The sequence below is a fragment of the Hyperoodon ampullatus genome (assembly GCF_949752795.1).
Source record: "Hyperoodon ampullatus genome assembly, chromosome: 15".
Taxonomy (NCBI): Eukaryota; Metazoa; Chordata; class Mammalia; order Artiodactyla; family Ziphiidae; genus Hyperoodon; species Hyperoodon ampullatus.
Genome location: NC_136928.1, coordinates 66162243 through 66183324, shown reverse-complemented (window position 1 = coordinate 66183324; position 21082 = coordinate 66162243). Strand labels below are relative to the sequence as shown.

The following is a 21082-nucleotide window of genomic DNA, read 5'->3' as shown; positions in this document are numbered from 1 at the left end:
AATTTATTTTTAAAAAATATTTTTCTTCTGAGGTGGGAGCAATCTGTATGATAGAGGTAGTGATTTTGAGTTTTAACTTTTATGCTTAGATATGTACAAAGTGGTGACTCATTGTATGTATATTTAATGTGAATTCAGACGGAAAGAATGAAAACAATAATTGCTCACAGCGTAGGTGATTTAGCACCTTAATTCTGCTGAATGAGCTTGTCGTGGAATGTGTGTGAGACGGGAGACTTGAATTTGCTCTTTCCCAGTTGATGTCTCCATTCCTGTGTGCCTCTGAGTGAGCGAGCGTCTTGCTGTGCTGAGTATGTTTAAAGTTTCATTCATATGGTATGAGCTGCAACACAAGGAAACATTTAGTGTTTCCCTGAAGGAACATTGATTTGGTATAAAGGGATTTTCAAGGATAGTTTTAACTAGACATGATTTTAAACCCTTTAAGATTTGACTTTATTAGTTCACTCAAGTGTCCCAAACTTTTTGCCACTGTACATGAAGCATTTTATCATGCTTAGTGCTGGCATTCCTGTCAAAAGCAGGTGGCATTTAGGACTAGTGTCCTTTGACTTATGATGTAGAAGTATGTTTTTCCAGCAGAGGAGAAGGGAAAATTAACATTTGATAAAGTTATAGAAGATTTATCTCATTTTTGATATTGGAAATGGATAGATGCATTTTAGTTAGGTTAATGGGTAGGCTTTTTTAGTTAGGTTAAGGCCTAATATTTTAGTTAAGTGTTTAGTAATGATTCTAGGGTGCATATTGTCATATCAGATGAGCTTTATTTTTATTTTAATTTTTTTTAAATCTGCAGAGTGGTGGACATGACAACAAAGTCAATTGCATACAGTGGCATCAAGACAATGGCTGTTTGTATAGTTGTTCAGATGATAAACATATTGTGGAATGGAACACACAGACGTGCAAAGTAAAGTGGTGAGTAACATTGATGGTTCTGGGGTAACTTGGTTACTGTTTGGGAATGCATTCGAGTTTGACAAATCAAGAGTATATTCTTGATGTAAGTAAAGTTTGATATTGGACACAGTGGGGAATGTAGACACTAGTAAGGTTATAGACTGTTCTCAAGGAACATTTAATCAAATTGGACATGGAAGATGTTAACACATAAAAGTTAGATAATGGTACAAGAGTAAAATAACTGCACAAGAGATGCCATAAGGTAGCAAGTAATTACTGGTCAGATGATTAGGATAGTGTTGGGAAGGCCTGGTGGAAGAGAAGGGTTTTCAGCTGGGTCTTCTAGGAGAGGTAAGATTTGGAAAGATTTGGAAAGAAGAGGGTGGGAGGATCCTCTTGAGGGTGGGGAAAGGAAGGTGGGGTGGGGATGTGGTAGGAACAAAGGCTAGGAGAAAGGGAAGTTAAACCCAGTAGAGGAATTTAGAGGAGGCCCATATTAGGGAATAATGGTTGGTGGAGGATATGAGCCAAAGTATCTTACAAGAGAGTCTGGCCTTAAGTGTCATAGATAAAAATCTCAGACAACTCTTCTAGTTCAAGCACCTAATCCTGTGATTGAGTGCGTAGTAGATGCTCAGTGAATGTGGACAGTTGAATGCGGTTGAACTTACGTGGATGAGGACCCTAAGGAGGATAATGATGCCCATGGTCTTACAGCTAATAAGTGGCAGGGGAGTTCTAATCTAATCTTGCTGTCTTGAGTTCTGGCACAGTGGTTTTCTACTGTAGTCAGACTTCTTTTGTGGAGTCTTAGATTCTGTTTGGTAAGCATGAGACACTGAAGGTCAATGTCTTGGGAACAGAGTAACCAAAATAATGCTTTAGGAAGAAAATTTGCCAGCACTGTGTAAAATATATGGGAAGGAGCTAGTGCAGAGGCAGAGGAGCTAGATCCCGGGTGGTGGTTGTAATAGTCCGGGCGTAGGATGGTAAGAGTGGGAAGAATGGAAAAGGTACCAACCAAGAAGAATCTTGGGTAGGATTGGGGGAGCGGGTGCTATTGAGTGAAGAAAGGAGTTAAATAAAATGTAACTAAGTTTTCAGCTTTCTGAACTTACTAGGTGTCTAGTGGTGCAGTTAATAGAAACTCAGAAGAGGGAAGTGGTTTTAGAGTTTTTAAGCAAATTGAGTTTGAAATAACACATGAAAGGCAAGACCCAGCAGAAGGGGTGGTGATAGAGGCTTAGAATTTTAAGGAGGGTTTGGGGCTGGAGGTACAGAGAATAATCATTTGCCTAGAGGTTCAGTAAGTGCATTCCATTTACCTGCGGTGGTAGTTTCCATACTCACAGTTGTAAAGAGACGCCTGTGGAGATTCTCATCCACTAGGTCAAGGGTGGGGCCCATGCAGCTGTACTTTTTAAATGCTGTCTGGATGAGAGTTCACCAAGCCACATCCTTCACATAGGGACTAATAATGTTCAAGGCACCATTCAACATATTATACACAGTATTGTATTTGTAACACTGCGAGGTGGTCTCCATCCCTGTTTTATAGTTAAAAAATAGGTTGAATCACAGCATGAGCTTTCATCCAAACTGTACTGTCTCATATAATATTTTGTTTCCAGTTTCATTCTTGGCATTCTTACGCTATAGGTAACTGATTTTATTTTCCATTTTAGGTATTATCTGTTGATTTCCTAGTATGGAAGATGAGGATTTAGCTCTTAGCCTCTACCTTTTTCTGTCCCCATTTTCCCGATGTTGTAATGTCACACTTTGATTAAGCAGTATTCATTGTTCACATTATGCCTACTTAAATATTGTTACAGATGAGACTTGGACTGTACTGTTTATATTATCTTTTGGCACAAAATTTTGCTTTTCTTGGGGTTTATAATTGCTTTATTGTTCATTTGTTTAGTTTTGTATATACCTGTCATTAGTTCAGTCTCATTCCTGCAGTAGTGTAAATCTCATTTATTTTCAGACACATCAGTTAATCAATCAGTTATTTAATCTTTGGAGGCGTCCTTCCAGTTTCATTTATTTCTTGGAGGACTTCTCTGCCTTCTTCCAGTGATAATCCTGAGATTTCCTTTCATCATCTTGAAAATTCTCTTGTCAGATGGAGCCTCTGTTTCCTGGATCCCATTTTTCTCTTTGTTGGTTTATTCCTTTTTTTTGGTGACACACACAAATTGGTAGCTTCCTGGAAGACAAGCAAAATCTCAATAAATTTACCATCCATGTCTTCCAGTGTCTTTATTCTATCCTCACAGTTGATTGATAATTTGAAGATACAGACTTTTGGGTTGGAAATAATTCCCCTCAGGATTATTTATTTATTTATTTATTTATTTATTTTTGGCTGCGTTGGGTCTTTGTTGCCACGTGCAGGCTTTCTCTAGCTGGCAGCGAGCAGGGGGTTACTCTTCGTTGCAGTGCGCAGGCTTCTCATTGCAGTGGCTTCTCTTGTTGCGGAGCACGGGCTTTAGGCGCTTGGGCTTCAGTAGTTGTGGCTCGCAGGCTCTAGAGCACAGGCTCAGTAGTTGTGGCGCACGGGCTTAGTTGCTCCTCTGCACGTGGGATCTTCCCGGACCAGAGCTCGAACCCATGTCCCCTGCATCGGCAGGGGGATTCTTAACCACTGCGCCACCAGGGAAGCCCTCCCCTCAGGATTTTGAAGCATTGGTTCGTTGGTTTTTTGGCTTTCATTGTTCATTATATTTTAAAATATCCTGTGCTTTTTTTTCTTCAGTCAGTGAATTATGTTGGCACTTGAGGGACCATTTAGCCTGGGAATTCATGTTCTGCCTTCTTCTCATACTGTGTATTTGATAATTTCATTCCTTCTCTTTTCTTTGATTTTTCTCTTATACTACATACTGTTATTTAGGTGTTATATCTCCTGGACTAATCCTTTTGGTTTCTTACCTTATTTTCATTTTCTCTTTTGTCTTTTTCTTCTGTTATCTGGGAAATTGCTTCAATTTCACCTTCTAAATCTTGTATTGAATTTTTAAGTTTCTCTAATTAAATTTTTAACTTCTGGGAGCTATTTTTCATTCTTTGAGTATTTCTTTTTTGTTGCCTCATGCTTCTGTCATGTGTATAATATTTTCTAACTCTCTGAAGATATTATAGGATTTAAACTTTTTTACTTTGCGTCATCTCCCTCTTGAGAATGTGTTTTGATTTTTGTTTGATTTTGGTTTCTTTCATGTTAAAGGCATTCTTCAAGTGACTGGAGATCCTTGGCTGCCTGTTGGTTTTCGAAAATGAAACATTGAAAAGCTGATTGGAAAGCCATTGTGGGTGTGTGGCTCTGTTGCTGGGCTTCATTTGTAGAGTGATTGGGAGGCCTTCAGTATCAGGATGTGTAGGTCATTCCTCTGGAACCTGTCACATTTCCCAGAGAGGAATCTTCTGATCTAGTGCTTTTCAAGCTTTAATGTGCACATATGTTGTGTGTGTTTACAGATCTGATTTAGTAGGTCTAGGTTGGGGCTTGGGAGTTCTAACAAGTTCCCAGTTTCTGCTGATGGAGGAGGGTTACACAAGTGACAGGGGACAGAGGTGTGGTGGTGTTGGCTCTGTGCTGGCCTTTTCAGTGCTCAGTGGTGAAATAGATTGAGGAAGCTTGTCAGGATGGTGATCATGTCTTTTTTTTAAAAGTGTGTCAATTCAGTGAGTAGATGCTGAATAAGGAATACAGGTGAGTGTTGAAGCTTGGGGAATTGGTGAGAAATTGTCAAGAATGTTAGGAACCAATGAGGGTAAAGGAAAAGTTCTCATACATTATTGTTCCATTTCCTTGATTATTGGTGAGGTTGGGTGTTTTCATGTTTATTGACAAGTTGTATTTCTTCTATGAATTGCTTGTTTATATATCCTTTGTCTATTTTTATTTTGAGTTTTTTTTTTAACTCAGGGAGTTCTTTCTTGAATATAAAGAGCTATTTATGTATTCTGAGTATTAATTCTTTGCCTATATATTTTTTTCTTTTTTTAATAGATCTTTATTGGAGTATAATTACTTCACAACACTGTGTTAGCTTCTGTTGCACAACAAAGTGAATCAGCCATATACGTACTCATGTCCCCATATCCCCTCCCTCTTGAGCCTCCCTCCCATCCTCCCTATCTCACTCCTCTAGGTCATCACAAAGCACCAAGCCGATCTCCCTGTGCTATGCTGCTGCTTCCCACCAGCCAACTGTTTTACATTCAGTAGTGTATGTATGTTGATGCTACTCTCACTTTGCCCCAGATTCACCCTCCTATCCCATGTCCTGAAGTCCATTTTCTGTGTCTATCTCTTTATTCCTTCCCTGCAACTAGGTTCATCAGTACAACTTTTTTTTAGATTCCATATATATGTCTTAGCATGCGGTATTTGTTTTTCTCTTTCTGACTTACTTCACTCTGTATGAGAGACTCTAGGTCCATCCACCTCACTACAAATAACTCAATTTGGTTTCTTTTTATGGCTGAGTCTTTACCCATTCATCTGTCGATGGACATTTAGGTTGGTTCCATGTCCTGGCTATGGTGAATAGTGCTGCAGTGAACATTGTGGTACATGTCTCTTTTTGTATTGTGGTTTTCTCAGGGTATATGCCCGGTAGTGGGATTGCTGGGTCATATGGTAGTTCTATTTTTAGTTTTTTAAGAAACCTCCATAGTGTTTTCCATAGTGGTTGTATCAGTTTACATCCCCACCAACAGTGCAGGAGGGTTCCCTTTTCACCACACCCTTTCCAGCATTTATTGTTTCTAGATTTTTTGATAATGTCCATTCTGGCTGGCATGAGGTGATACCTCATTGTAGTTTTGATTTGCATTTCTCTAATAATTAGTGATGTTGAGAATCTTTTCATGTGCCTCTTGGCCATCTGTATGTCTTCCTTGGTGAAATGTCTATTTAGGTCTTCTGCCCATTTTTTAACTGGATTGTTTTTTTGATATTGAGCTCCATGAGCTGTTTGTATATTTTGGATATTAATCCCTTGTCCGTTGTTTCATTTGCAAATATTTTCTCCATTCTGAGCGTTGTCTTTTTGTCTTGTTCATGGTTTCCTTTGCTGTGCAAAAGCTTTTAAGTTTAATTTAAAGTCCCATTTGTTTATTTTTGTTTTTATTTCCATTACTCTAGGAGGTTGGTCAAAAAAGAACTTGCTGTGGTTCACTTCAGCGTGTTTTTCCTATGTTTTCCTCTAAGAGTTTTATAGTGTCTGGTATTACATTTAAGTCTTTAATCCATTTAGAGTTTATTTTTGTGTATTGTGTTAGGTAGTGTTCTAATTTCATTCTTTTACATGTAGCTGTCTAGTTTTCCCAGCACCGCTTATTGAAGAGGCTGTCTTTTCTCCATTGTGTGTTCTTACCTCCTTCGTTGTAAGTTAGGTGCCCATATGTGCATGGTTTTATCTCTAGGCATTCTGTCTTGTACCATTGATCTATATTTCTGTTTTTGTGCCAGTACCATACTGTTTTGATTACTGTAGCTTTGTGGTGTAGTTTGAAGTTGGGTAGGCTCATTCCTCCAACTCCATTTTTCTTTCTCAAGATTGCTTTGGCTATTCATTGTCTTTTGTGTTTCCATACAAATTGTAAAATTTTTTGTTTTAATTCTGTGAAGAATGCCATTGGTAGTTTGATAGGGATTGCACTGAATCTGTAGATTGCTTTAGGTAGTATAGTCATTTTCACAGTATTGATTCTTCAAATCCAAGGACATGGTATATTTCTCCATCTGTTTATGTCATCTTTGATTTCTTTCGTCAGTGTTTTATAGTTTTCTGAGTACAAGTTTTTCGCCTCCTTAGGCAGGTTTATTCCTCAGTATTTTATTATTTTTGTTGCAGTGGTAAATGGGAGTGTTACCTTCCTTTCTCTTTCTGGTATTTTGTTGTTGGTTTAGAGGAATGCAAGAGATTTCTGTGCATTTATTTTGTATCCTGCAACCTTACCAAATTCATTTGTATTCCTTTTATTTCTTTTTCTTCTCTGATTGCCATGGCTAGGCAATGGCATGCCAAAACTATGTTGAATAAGAGCGGGAGAGTGGACATCCTTGTCTTGTTCCTGATCTTAGTGGTCGCTTTCAGTTTTTCACCATTGACTGTGCTGCTTTCTGTGGGTTTGTCTTACGTGGCCTTTATTATATTGAGGTAGGTTCCTCTATGCCCATTTTCTGGAGAGTTTATCATAAATCAGTGTTGAATTTTGTCAAAAGCTTTTTCTGCATCTATTGAGATGATCATATGGTTTTTATTCTTTAATTTGTTAATGTGGTGTATCACATTGATTGATTTGCGTGTATTGACGAATCCTTTCATCCCTGGGATAAATCCCACTTGATCATGGTGTATGATCCTTTTTTAATGTGCAGTTGGATTCTCTTTGCTAGTATTGTGTTCAGGATTTTTGCATCTATGTTCATCGGTGATACTGGTCTGAGTTTTCTTTTTTTGTAGTATCTTTGTCTGGTTTTGGTATCAGGGTGATGGTGGCCTCATAGAATGAGTTTGGGAGTGTTGCTTCCTCTGCAGTTTTTTGGAAGTGTTTGAGAAGGATGGGTGTTAGCTCTTCTGTAAATGTTTGATGGAATTCACCTGTGAAGCCATTTGATCCTGGACTTTTGTTTGTTGGAAGATTTTTAATTACGCTTTCAATTTCATTACTTGTGATAAGTCTGTGTAGATGTTCTAATTCTTCCTGGTTCAGTCTTGGAAAATTGTACCTTTCCAAGAATTTGTCCATTTCTTCATGGTTGTCCGTTTTATTGGCATATAGTTGTTTGTAGTAGTCTCTTATAATCCTTTGTATTTCTGCAGTACAGTTGTGATTTTTCCTTTTTCATTTCTAATTTTATTGATTTGCGTCTTCTCCCTTTTTTTCTTGATGAGTCTGGCTAAGGGTTTATCAATTTTGTTTATCTTCTCAAAGAACCGGGTTTTAGTTTTATTGATCTTTGCTATTGTTTTCTTTGATTCTATTTCATTTATTTCTCCCCTGATCTTTATGATTTCTTTCCTTCTACTGACTTTGGGTTTTCTTTGTTTTTCTTTCTCTAGTTGTTTTAAGTGTGGGGTTAGATTATTTGAGATTTTTCTTGTTTCTTGAGGTGAGATTGTATTGCTATAACCTTCCCTCTTAGAACTGCTTTTGCTGCGCCCCATAGGTTTTGGGTCGTCGTGTTTTCGTTGTTATTTGTTTCCATGTTTGTTTTTTTTTTATTTCTTCTTTGATTTCTTCAGTGATCTCTTGGTTATTTAGTAGCGCACTGTTTAGCCTCCATGTATTTGTGTTGTTTACAGTTATTTTCCTGTAATTGATTTCCAGTCTCATAGCATTGTGGTCAGAAAAGATACTGTACATGATTTCAATTTTCTTAAATTTTCTGAGGCTTGATTTGTGACCCAAGATGTGATCTATCCTAGAGAATGTTCCATGTGCACATGAGAAGAAAGTGTATTCTGCCACTTTTGGATGGAATGTTTTATAAATATCAATTGGATTTATCTGGTTCATTGTGTCATTTAAAGCATGTGTTTCCTTATGTATTTTATGTTTGGATGATCTGTCCATTGGTGTAAGTGGGGTGTTAAAGTCCCCTACTGTTACTTGTTACTGTCAGTTTCTCCTTTCATGGTTGTTAGCATTTGCCTTATATATTGAGGTGCCCCTATACGTTGGGTGCATAAACATTTATAATTGTTACATCTTTTTCTTGGATTGATCCTTTGATCATTATGTAGTGTCCCTTCTTATCTTTTTAACAGTCTTTATTTTAGAGTCTATTTTATCTGATATGAGTATTGCTACTCCAGCTTTCTTTTGATTTCCATTTGCATGGAATATCTTTTTCCATCCCTTCACTTTCAGTCTGTATGTGTCCCTCGGTCTGAAGTGGGTCTCTTGTAGACAGCATATATATGGGTCTTGTTTTGTATCCATTCAGCCAGTCTGTGTCTTTTGGTTGGGGCATTTAATCCATTTACATTCAAGGTTATTATCGATATGTATGTTCCTATTACCATTTTCTTAATTGTTTTGGATTTGTTTTTGTGGGTCTTCTTCTCCTGTGTTTCCTGCTTAGAGAACTTTCTTTAGCGTTTGTTGTAAAGCTGCTTTGGTGGTGCTGAATTCTTTTACCTTTTGCTTGTCTGAAAAGCTCTTGACTTCTCCATTGAATCTGAATGAGATCTTTGCTGGGTAGAGTAATCTTAGCTGTAGGATTTTCTCTTTCATCACTTTAAGTATTTCCTGCCACTCCTTTGTGGCCTGCAGCGATTCCACTGAAAAATCAGCTGATAACCTTACGGGGATTCCTTTGTATGTTATTTTTTGTTTTTCCCTTAGTGCTTTTAATATTTTTTCTTTGAATTTAATTTTGTTAGTTTGATTACTGTGTGTCTTGGTTTGTTTTTCCTAGGGTTTATCCTGTATGGGACTCCCTATGCTTCCTGGACTTGGGTGACTATTTCCTTTCCCATGCTAGGGAAGTTTTCCACTATAATCTCTTCAAATAATTTCTCAGACCCTTTCTTTTTCTCTTCTTCTTCTGGGACCCCTATAATTCGAATGTTGGTGAGTTTAGTGTTGTCCCAGAGGTCTCTGAAATTGTCTTCAGTTCTTTCATTCTCTTCTCTTTATTCTGCTCCTCGACAGTTATTTCTACCATTTTGTCTTCCAGCTCACTTATTCGCTCTTCTGCCTCGGTTATTCTGTTATTGATTCCTTCTAGTGTATTCCTCATTTCAGCTATTATATTGTTCATCTCTGTTTGTTTGTTTTTTAGTTTTCTAGATCTTTGTTATAAACATTTCTTGTATTTTCTCTGTCTGTGCCTCCATTCTGTTTCTGAGATTCCAGGTCATCTTTACTATCATTACTCTGAACGCTTTCCCAGGTAGCTTGCTTATTTCCTCTTCATTTATTTGGTCTTGTAGGTTTTTACGTGCTCCTTCATCTGTGACTTTTTTTTTTTTTTAATGAGTGGGATTGTGTTCCTGTCTTACTGGTTGTTTGGCCTGAGGTTTCCAACTCTGGGGTTTGTAGGCTATTGGGTAGAGCTGGGTCTTGATGTTGAGATGAGGAGCTCTATGAGACTTCACTCCAATGAATATTCCCTGGGGTCTGAGGTTCTCTGTTAGTCCAGTGGTTAAGATTCGGAGCTCCCACCGCAGGAACTTCGGCCTGACCCCAGGCTCGTGAACCAAGATTCTGCAAGCCGCCTGGGTGGCAAACAGCAAAAAAAGGGAACAATAACAAAGTTAAAAATAAAATTAGACTAGGAAACTAACAGTTATGTTAGAAAGAATATAAAAGATGAATCAACAACCGGAAGGGACATCAATACCATGGTAGTAAAAAGAAGGAGGAGGGAAAAAGAAAGGGGTGGGAGGAAGGCCTTGGCTGTGGAGGGTGGGGCCTAAGCAAGGGCAGGGTTTGGGTGCTGGGCGGGGCCAATACTCAGGTCCCACAGGGCTGAAAAAGGCCCTGGGAGCCATGGGGGTTGGGGCTTGGTCTCAGAGGGCAGGGGACCTCATCTGCCAGCCCAGCAGGCCTCCTGGGCTCAAGTGGGCAGGACACACGCCCTCCTCTCCTCTCCTGCTCTTCTGGTCTGGGAAGGCCCCTCCCACCTGCCTCTCCTGTTCTCCCCTCAGCCTCCTTCCTATGCCCCCAAGGACCCAGGAGACCTAGAGGGGGCTTTGAAGGTGGGAGTACCAGCCTGGGAGCTCAGCAGACTCCTCTGCCCGAGTGGGCCAGGCGATCGCCTTCCGCTCCTCTCTGGCTCTTCCCTGAGAGTCCCTCCCCCCTGCCCCTTGATCCCCCCGGCCTCAGGGGTGCCGATCCTGTCTGGCCTCCACTTCTCCCCCACCCAGTCCCACTGCGTCCTACCGGTTCACCTTGGGGTTCCTCCCTTCTCCTTGGGTGTTAGAGTCCCCCACCAGCGGCCAGCAGGCGCCCTAGTTGTGGGGAGAAGCTAACTCCATGTCTTCCCACACCGCCATCTTGACTCCTCCTCCACACTTAACTCTTTGCCTGTATATTTTTGATTTTTTTCTCCTAGCCTTTTGCTTTTAATTTTATGACTTATTTTGTGGTACAGAGTTTTATTTAATTAAACTTGATTATTTTTTTCCTATGTGATTCTTTGTTTGTAATTGCTTTGGAAGGCTTTTCCTAACCCCATGATTATAAAAACTTTCTCATAAGTATTTTTTTAATACTTATTTTTAATCAGTTAGTTTTGGTTTAATTTATTAAGTTTCGTGTGTATGTAATATAAGACAGGAATCTAATTTTGTTTTTCCAAATGAGTAATTTGACATATTCCAGTGTGACTGGCAGAGCAATATGTTTTCTTCCACTTTAGAAGTAACCTTTTTTCGTAAGAAGATTGCTCCTGTTACTTCTGTTTTTTGTTTCTTTTTTTAAAATTAATTTATTTTTGGCTGCATTGGTTCTTTGTTGCTGCACATGGGCTTTCTCTAGTTGCAGCGAGCAGGGGATAGTCTTCGTTGCGGTGCGTGGCTTCTCACTGTGGTGGCTTCTCGTTGTATAGCATGGGCTCTAGGCACATGGGCTTCAGTAGTTGTGGCTCAGAGGCTCTAGAGCGCAGGCTCAGTAGTTGTGGTGCACAGGCTTAGTTGCTTCATGGCATGTGGGATCTTCCTGGACCAGGGCTTGAACCCGTGTCCCCTGAATTGGTAGGCGGATTCTTAACCACTGTGCCACCAGGGAAGCCCTGCTACTGTTACTTCTTGATTTTATAAGTGAATAGCCAAGCCAGGCTCCTTGTTGCTTATAAATAGCATTAACGTATGCAACAGTCTGCAAAGACTCTTGCTGTTAATCATATTTGTGGTATTAGAAAGGGATCATTATACCTAATTTACTTTATTTTATCAGCTAGGGGCATATATTTGTGGATTTGGGGTAGAAATAATCTTTTTGTACTGTAGGTTGAGAGATCGTTTGTGTTACTAAGTAAATTAAATTCTCAACCTTCCAGAGAATGCAGGAACTATGGAGGGGATAGGATGGGTTTGTAGAGGTCCAGCCAGCATGGTAGTTTCCTGGGCATTAACAGGATCACCTCGTGGATCACTGGAGACACAACTACCCATTTTACATTCTTATAACTCTTATTAACCCATTTCCTGGAACCTCTTAAGATTCTCTGTCCTATTGGGGAGGCATTACCTTGGTGATATGTCCAAGGTTGGTTACCTGAGTCAAGATGTTAGGGAATGCAGTTTGGCATAGAACCTTGAGTGGTATTTTTTTTTTTCCTCTCTAGTTGTGGAAAGCTGGGGCTACTCTTTGTTGTGGTGCACGGGCTTGTCACTGCGGTGGCTTCTCTTATTGCAGAGCATGGGCTCTAGGCGCGCGGGCTTCAGTAGTTGTGGCACATGGGCTTAGTTGCTCCGTGGCATGTGGGATCTTCCTGGACCAGGGCTCGAACCCGTGTCCCTCGCATTGGCACGCGGATTCGTAACCACTGCGCCACCAGGGAAGCCCCTTGAGTGGTATTTTTAATGCCTAGTTTGCCTTTTGTTTTCTTTTTGCTTTGAGTAAAGTTTCCTCCCCATTCATTGAGATGTTTTTATTTCTCTTCACATTACAGCAAATGGAAAGGTGATAATAGCAGCGTCAGTTCCCTGTGTATCAGCCCAGATGGAAAGATGTTGCTTTCAGCTGGTCGAACAATCAAACTATGGGTTTTGGAGACCAAAGAAGTCTACAGAGTGAGTGAATCAAATTAGTTGTAAGCATAACAGTTGTCTAGAGTAAGTATGGAGAAAGGCAGAAGTCTGAGCCAAAGAGTATTGTTTTAAGAATACAGATGTGTTATTTTCAAGCATATGAAATAGTACAATTAATAGACAAAAGTAGTCCTCCAAATCTGTTAAATAGATGAGACATGTCCTTTTTGCATACATTGGAAGAATGAATGTGAATGGAAAATGAAATGAGTGGAATTTGAATTAAGTATCTTACTCTCTTCAATAATAATATAATTATATAATAACGATAGTAATTTTTTATTTCTAGCTTGCATCCAGCATTTGGTGTATTACTGTATTTAGCTGTGGAGATTTAGAATCACATTTTGCATGTGCTCAGGGGTTACTGAACTTTTGGTGCTGTGATGATGCCTCAAAATTGTGGTTTCGACTCACTGAGAGTAACATGAAGACCTACAATTCCTTGGCTGTGTCTGAGCACCCAGGCACCCCTTTTAAAATGGATAGAATGAAGTGAATCTTTAACACACATATGGAAGAAGTAAAGATTGTGGGGTAGGCTCACGGGAGTTGGAAGGGACAGCTTTAATGTTCAGGTTTTTTTGGATGGAGTTTTTTAAAGTGAGAGGAATATAGCACAAATAACCTTAGTAGTCTGGAGCTCTGATTTCAGATATGTATCATGTATATTGTTTATGATACATATGAACTCTTAATTTTTGTTACTGCTTTACATCCTCTCCTAAATGAGATTTAACTTTCTCTAGCACTTCACGGGACATGCAACGCCGGTTTCATCACTTATGTTCACTACTATCAGACCTCCTAATGAGAGCCAACCCTTTGATGGAATTACAGGTCTTTATTTCTTATCTGGAGCAGTACATGACCGGTTACTTAATGTCTGGTATGTAGTCTTTTGGATTTGGGGAGGTAACATTGCCTTGAAAGAATCGGTCATAGCTTATATGGTTAATATAAATGATGAATATGAGATTTGCTTTATTGTATTTAATGTTAGATTTATTTTATATTGACTTGTAATGAGGAATTGAGCCTGTCTAAAAATCAGATCTTTATGAGAAAAATTTAAGAGCATTACATAATAGAACTTCCTCCATGCTTATTTAGAGATACAGTGGGCTGAATATTTTTGTGACTGGGCAATTTAAAAACCTTTAAAAAATTTTTTTTAGGAAAATCTCTGATTTTGTTGAAAGACATGACTATCTGGGTTAGTGCAGTAATGCCTATTTGATGGTTTACTGAGGACATTAAATTCCTTGGTTGTGTCTGAGAATTCCCAGTAGCCTTTCCTTGCAGTGGTTGCTGTCACTAATTCCCTTTGAAGCTACTTTTGAAAGTAAAAATCAATTTGGTATTGAAGAGCCATCAAAAAGTTTTTAAATTTAAGAAATAATAAGAAATTTCTTGGATTTTATAACATCATCTAATGGTGAAATTAACTTTCTTTTACCTGATGTTCATGGACAGAATACGGAGAGATTTTAAAAATAGAAGTAGTTTCTTATCCTAATGATCAGTTAGTTGAGCATGCTCTTGACCATATAAAGTTACTGTAAATTTATACCAAATAATACTCAGAAATGAGACTCATCAAATATGTATTTCTTAAAGTAGTCGTGTGGGGAAGGGTTCATGTCAGTCTGGAGGTGGACCTCTGTTCACCTCCAGACCGTCAGCTTAGTTCCTAATTATGACTCTTACAATCAAATTGTGTTGGTTTTCTGTCCTGTGTCTCATTCTTGAGGAGCGCCTATTGGAATATCTTATTTTGGTTCTAGAGGGTTTATCCCTAACATAAGAAATTAGTAATGCCAAAAACGTTGAAATCGGCCACCTCAATATCCTGACATTACTGAGGTGCTTCAGTCTTTAATGCCTCACCTCTTTGGCTCCTGAGACTAGGGGTCTCCAGCTCCAAAATTTTTTGTATAGCAGAAAAATTGATTTCTGCTGTCTTAAGATCCTGAAGATAGTTCGTGTATACCTGAGGCTTCCTAGTGACAGAGGAGTAAACCATAAAAACCAAACATTAAAACTGCGTATTGAAAGGCTGCCCCCAAAGGCCATTCATGAAAACTTTGTGTTTTGTTAGGTAGAGCAAGCCGAGGGTTCCCTTATAATTACCTTTGAAAGACACATTTCTGAAAGAAAATAACATTTGAAGGCTTCTTGCCACTGAATGAAGATTAAAATTTAAAAAAAAAAACCTAAAAACCCTTTCATATTACTGCAAGGAGGAGGAAGTCCTATCTCCTATTGATGGGCTAAAATAGCAGCTTCTGCTGTATATAGTGGTGTGATGGCAGTGATTTTGAGCATGTATATAATACGAGTAACTTCATTTTAGAATGAATCTTGTTTTATTAAGAAGTTATTATGCATGAAATATTTAGAATTTATCAAATCAACTCTTAATTTTCTTCTAGACACAAAAATACTGAAAGACTGTTTACTGGTAAATGTATAAAGTCTCACTAGTTAATAAAAAGAAACTGATCTTGAATCATGTTTGTAAGTCACGCTTGTTACTCTGTTACTCAGTCTTTATTTTAATTTTTTAAATTTGTGCCCAGATTTTTTAAACAGCTTCACTGAGGTATAATTGACATAATAAATTGTACGTACTTAAAGCAAAAGCATAATTAAGTTTTTACATATGTATACGAACGTGAGATTATTACCACAGTCAAAACAGTGGCCACCTGCATTGCTCCCAAGAGTTTCCTCGTATCCCTTTGTAATCCCCCTCCCCACCTCAGTCTACAGGCTTGTTGACATGTTTGGGATATTACAGATAAAGTTGTTAAGGACACTTGTGTACAAGTCTTTGTACAGACTTATGATTCATTTCTCTTGGGTAACTACCTAGGAGTATAATGGCTGCATCTTACGATAGGTGTATATCTAACTTTTTTAAAAACTGCCAGATTTTTTCCAGAGTGGTTGTACCATTTTACATTCCCACCAGCTATGCGTAAGAGTGCTGATTCCTTCACATCTTCACCAACACTTTATGGTCATTTAATTTCAGCCATTCTGATAAGTGTGTAGTGGTATCTCAGTGTGGTTTTAAGTTGCATTTTCCTAATGACTGTTGATGTTGAGAATCTTTTAAGTACTTATTTGCTATCTGGATGTGTTCCTTGACAAAGTGTGTGTTCAAATATTTTGGCCTGGACTTCCCTGGTGGCGCGGTGGTTGGGAGTCTGACTGCTGATGCAGGGGACATGGGTTCGTGCCCCGGTCCGGGAGGATCCCACATGCCGCAGAGTGGCTGGGCCCGTGAGCCATGGCCACTGAGCCTGCGCGTCCGGAGCCTGTGCTCCGCAACGGGAGAGGCCACAGCGGGGAGAGGCCCGTGTACCGCCAAAAAAAAAAAAAATTTGGCCTATTTTCTGCTGGGTTGTTTGTATTCTCACTGAGTTTTGAGAGTTCTTTGTATATTCTGAATATAAATCAATTATTAGGTATATGCTTTACAAATATTTTCTCCTAGTCTGTGACTTGTCTTTTTTTGAAATGAAGCAGTTTTTAATTTTGATGAAGTACAGATCATGTTTTGAAGTCTTTGTTTAACGCAAGGTCACAAAAGTGTTCTGGAAGTTTTTTAGTTTGAGGTCTTGTGTTTATTTGGTTCTGTGATCTGTTTTGAGTTAATTTGTGTATATGGTTCAAGGAACGGATTGGGGTTCTTGGGTTTGTTTTTTTGTTTTTTGGATATCCAGTGGTCCCAGTACTATCTCCAGTGAATTGGTGCCGCATGTATACACATTGAGTCAGTTGCCTGGTATTTGCAGTAGTCATGTTGTATGAAGTCCTCAGGAGCACTGATTCAGCGATACTGAACTCTTACTCCTTGGAGAAACACCAGGGTTTGTTTTCTGCAAGCCTCTGGTTACAACATTTTTGTCATCTAATTAATACATAACCTTGTTTTATGTGTATTTCTGTTTAAAGATACCATAGTTTATTTATATACATACACACACACACACATAGCTGATTAACTTACGTCAGAACAGAGTTTATCGAACTTAAACATTTTCTCCATAAGCATATCACAGCCTTTTTACTCTTAGGGACACTAGACCGCACTTCAGAATTATACTTGGGGGCCATTTTAAATAGTGAAATCACCAACCAAAAGCATAAAAGCAAAAATGTGGCACTAAATAGGCTGTAAAAAGAATACTTAGTATGAAAGCTGAAATAAAAGGGCAGAGCATAGCCTTGTTAAACCTCATGAGCATTGGGCTGCTCATATGCTTCACTGCTCTATGTATACCTGTTAAAGACCATGAAATCACCACAAATAGTGATTTCGGGGTCTACAAATAAATTTTAGCAAGTAGGCAAATTCTCAAAGAATCAGCCAATAGTAAGGATCATTTATCTATCTATCTATTTATCTATTTCTGGGCTCTGTTTTCTCAGTATTGCTATGATGTTAATTCTTCTCAAATTAATCTATAGATTCAATGTGAATCCAGTCAAAATCCCAGCAATCTGATTTTAAAATTCAAGTGGAAATGCAAAGCACATAGAATAGCCAAAATGACTTTGAAAAAGAAGTTGGAAAACTCACTTCAAAACTTACAAAGCTGCAGTGATCAAGACAGTTGGCATTGCCATCAAGATAGACAAATAGGTTAATGGAAAAGAACGTTGCTCATTGCTTAAATCTGCCACAAATGCATTAATGCTTTCTCTTTTCCCATGTAACCATGTCACATGGTAGTGACACAAATGCTTCCCTTATTTTGATCTTTAATTACCTTATTGAGCTTTCAAAAGATGAAAATGCTGTTGGGAGCTGATTGCTGTAACTCCCTTTAGGTGTTTGCTTTTTTTTTTTTTTTTAATGTCTTATTATCTAATCATTGGTTTTGTTATCTAGGCAGGTCCGGTCAGAAAACAAAGAGAAGAATGCAGTGATGTCTTTTACAGTTACAGACGAACCTGTCTATATTGACTTGACTTTGTCAGAAAATAAAGAAGAGGTAAGTGGCTTGTTTCTTTGAGAATTTGTTTTTGGACTTCACAAATACTATTTTTTAAAATTAGGGTTTTGATGATTGGATGATTCAGGAAAGAGAGAGAACAAAATAAAAATCTTAGACTATTCAAAGTAATCATTGGATTCTGTATTGAGTGCTCATGAGGGGAGAGGACAGGGTGCAGTGGCGTTTTCATGTGGGCCTGCCGGTTTGTTCCCTGTTGTCAGTCAATGCACTTGGTTGTTGACTTAGCTCCTCTGACTTCCATGGTGCGTTCTCATGGACTGTGCCGTCTTCTTAGCCTAAACTTTTATTTATAGGCTTGACAACAGCTACTTGAATTGTTATTTTGGTGGCAGTGATTATTTTTAAATTCAAGAGTTGAACATCCTTACTGTTTTGATTTATCTCTTGTTATTTGAAGGGTGGAGAGGGTAGTTGAATTTTCGTAAGTAATTATTAGAGTAGACTGAAGTATATTACCTGTTAATGTTACATTTTTCTTTTAGCCTGTCAAGTTAGCTGTTGTTTGCAGAGATGGTCAGGTTCATCTTTTTGAACACATATTAAATGGGTAAGTAAGAAGTTTCTCAAGTCAGAAATTTATTTTCCTTCCCTGACTTGCTACATATTTATACTCCCACCTGAATATTCTTTGCTTTATGTTACTTTTCATTTAGATTGTTCTGAAAGCCTTCTTAATTCTTTGTCCATATGACTACATACATTCCCAGTGAGAACTCAAGTTTTATTTTAAAAGAAATTGGTTCAGTAGGAAAGCTTTGCTTGTGAACTTCGGTGAAGCCTTAATTTCTAACTTTGATAGTGTCACACATTTGTGGATCAGTGAATGCTTGTGTTTTGTTGGACAGAGGGGAGTTGCTGATATGATGTGTAGTAGTCATAGACCAGGGGTCGGTAAATTATGGCCTGCAGGCCACATCCAGTAGAGATCATATGTGCCCCACCCCGCCCCCCAAACAAAAATATTTACTATCTGGCCCTTTATAGAAAAGTTTGCCAACTCTTGCATGTGCTATAAACATGGTCTGAGACTCAGTCATGTGCATAATTATGTTAAACTTTAAAATGGTTTCAGCTTTTTATTGTCAGTTGGTACCCTTCCTTTTACAATTCTAGTATAGGGATTATGAAAGTAATATACACTTATTTTAAAACATTCAGAATGCATAGACAATTGATTATAAAACTCAAGTCTCCCTCCATTGAGTTCCACTCCCTAGAGGTAACTTAACATTTTGATGTGTAGCACTTGAGGCCTTTATTTATATAGTCATATGTATGCATGGAATGTATAATTGAGGGTCCAGAAGTGGTGGGCCATGCTAAGGGCTTGGGCATTTCTCCTTGGGCAGTAGTAAGCTGTTGAAGGATTTTAAACTGAGGGTTGATGGGGTTTGACCTAAGTTTTAAGACATTAAGTTTTAAGTCGTTCTATCTGATGTGAAGAGAATAGACCACAGAAGGGTAAAGGCCAAAGCAGAGGCCAAGAATCCTGGATAGAGATGGTTTTGGAGTTGGGAAACTAGGAAGAGTGAGTTGGAAAGATAGTGGGGTGCTTACAGTTGGGATTATGGAGGGTGTGTACTTAGTGGTGATAAGATGTCTGTGGTGTGAGGAGCGTGTGGCTGTGGTACAGGGAAGGACAAGGTTGCTGGAGGTAGAAGGCTAAAGGAACTGAGAGGGCAGGGTGTCAGAAGGATCATCAGACTGCGTGCTGTATATGGGAATCACTAAGGAAGGAATTCCTCAGCGGAATTGTTGGACAGAGCGACAGCCACTCACATGTTGAAGAAATGCCGAGTGACCCAGAGGCCATTGGATGACGGCAGGAGGGGAATGTAGCTGGTAGCTGGTGATGGCAATTTCAAAGGTTTTAGAGGTGGTGGAGGGAGAGACTACTTGTCTTGAAGTGTTAGTGAAGAACAGGAAGTGTACGTGAATCACTGCCGAGGGTCTTGGCACTGAGGGTGTGGGGAGGGCTGCCGAGGCAAGCAAGGTGAGGAGAGCTCTTAGAGGAGGAGTTGAGCATCTAATTTTGTTTATATTTTGCTGATCATTTTGCTCCTGGAACTGTGATGCAGAGGTCATGGTGAGGATTCAGGGGTTGGAAGCAATTAGAGATGGGGCTGATTAGGGTAGGGCAAGAACAGAGCCATTTGGGGCTGAAGCTCAGGGTGGTGAGAGAGCCCTTGGGAGCCTGGGGCCTTTTGTAGGGGTTGACACAGTGGGATAGAAGAGCAGGTGTGCCTCAAGGCAGGTTTTGGTGGTGAGGTCTTGAGTGTTGGCAGGGTGGGGATAGATAAAGTCTTGACAGGAACACTAGTGCTCTGGGACACTGGTCACTCCCGATGATGTGGAGGCTGGGGGAGGGTCACATTTCATGACACCGACTTCAAAGAATTAGTGTGAGATGCTATTTCACATTTTCTAATCTCATTTTTTTTTTCCATTTCCAGATACTGCAAAAAGCCTTTGACTTCAAACTGCACAATTCAGATAGCAACGCCTGGGAAAGGCAAGAAATCAACACCAAAACCCGTCCCTATTCTAGCAGCTGGTTTTTGCTCCGACAAAATGTCATTGTTGCTTGTATATGGCACTTGGTTTCAGCCCACCATTGAGCGAGTGGTACGTAGCTGCCCCTCTGGAGTAAAGCAGTGCAGCATCAACATGTCTGTGGAGGAGAATGATTTTAAAATGATATATTGGTCTGCTTATCGGAATACTTAAGAAGATGTCATATATTTCCCCTTAACTGGAGGACTTTTCAGTGGATGGTTTATTTTAACTTGGGAGAACTCTGTATATAGTTGGTCCTTGAACAACACAGTTTTGAACTGTGTGGGTCCACTTATGCATGGATTTTTTCCAATAGTAAATACTACAGTATTTCACCATCCAAGGCTGTTGAATCCACAGATGCGGAACTATGGATACGTTATAACTATGAACAAGTTATAAGTGGATTTTTGACTACACAGAGGGTCGGCGCCCCTAACCCCTGCATCCTTCAAGGGTCAACTATGTAATTTTACTTAACCCAGTATATCCAAAATACCGTTTTAATGTTTAGTATAAAACATTATTTGAGATATTTTACCCCCCTTCTTCCTTTATTTGGTATTACATCTTTAAAATCTGGTGTATGTTGTTCACTTACAAGCCCATCTCAGTTTGGACTAGCCACATTTCAAGTGCTCAGGAGCCACAGGTATGGGTGAAGTTTGTCCAGTTACCCAAAAGATAAATCTTAATAAGAGATCCTGTAGTAATAGCACACATTGAATATTCTAAGTGGAAATGTAATGGGTGGGGCAGTGGTTTAGGTTTTTTGATTAC

The 21082-nt window shown here is 39.1% G+C and overlaps 1 protein-coding gene across 1 annotated transcript in view; it reads left to right on the top strand.

Annotated features, from left to right (window-relative positions):
- The window catches only part of WDR43 (WD repeat domain 43), a gene marked incomplete at its 5' end in the record, with an annotated part of 48708 nt that overhangs the window by 10326 nt on the left and 17300 nt on the right, over positions 1–21082 (top strand). The window contains 6 exons of the mRNA XM_079720580.1: positions 821–942; positions 12575–12695; positions 13463–13606; positions 17624–17722; positions 18229–18293; positions 20200–20371. Coding sequence (XP_079576706.1) covers positions 821–942; positions 12575–12695; positions 13463–13606; positions 17624–17722; positions 18229–18293; positions 20200–20371 — 723 coding nt within the window. The remainder of the gene's footprint in view (positions 1–820; positions 943–12574; positions 12696–13462; positions 13607–17623; positions 17723–18228; positions 18294–20199; positions 20372–21082) is intronic.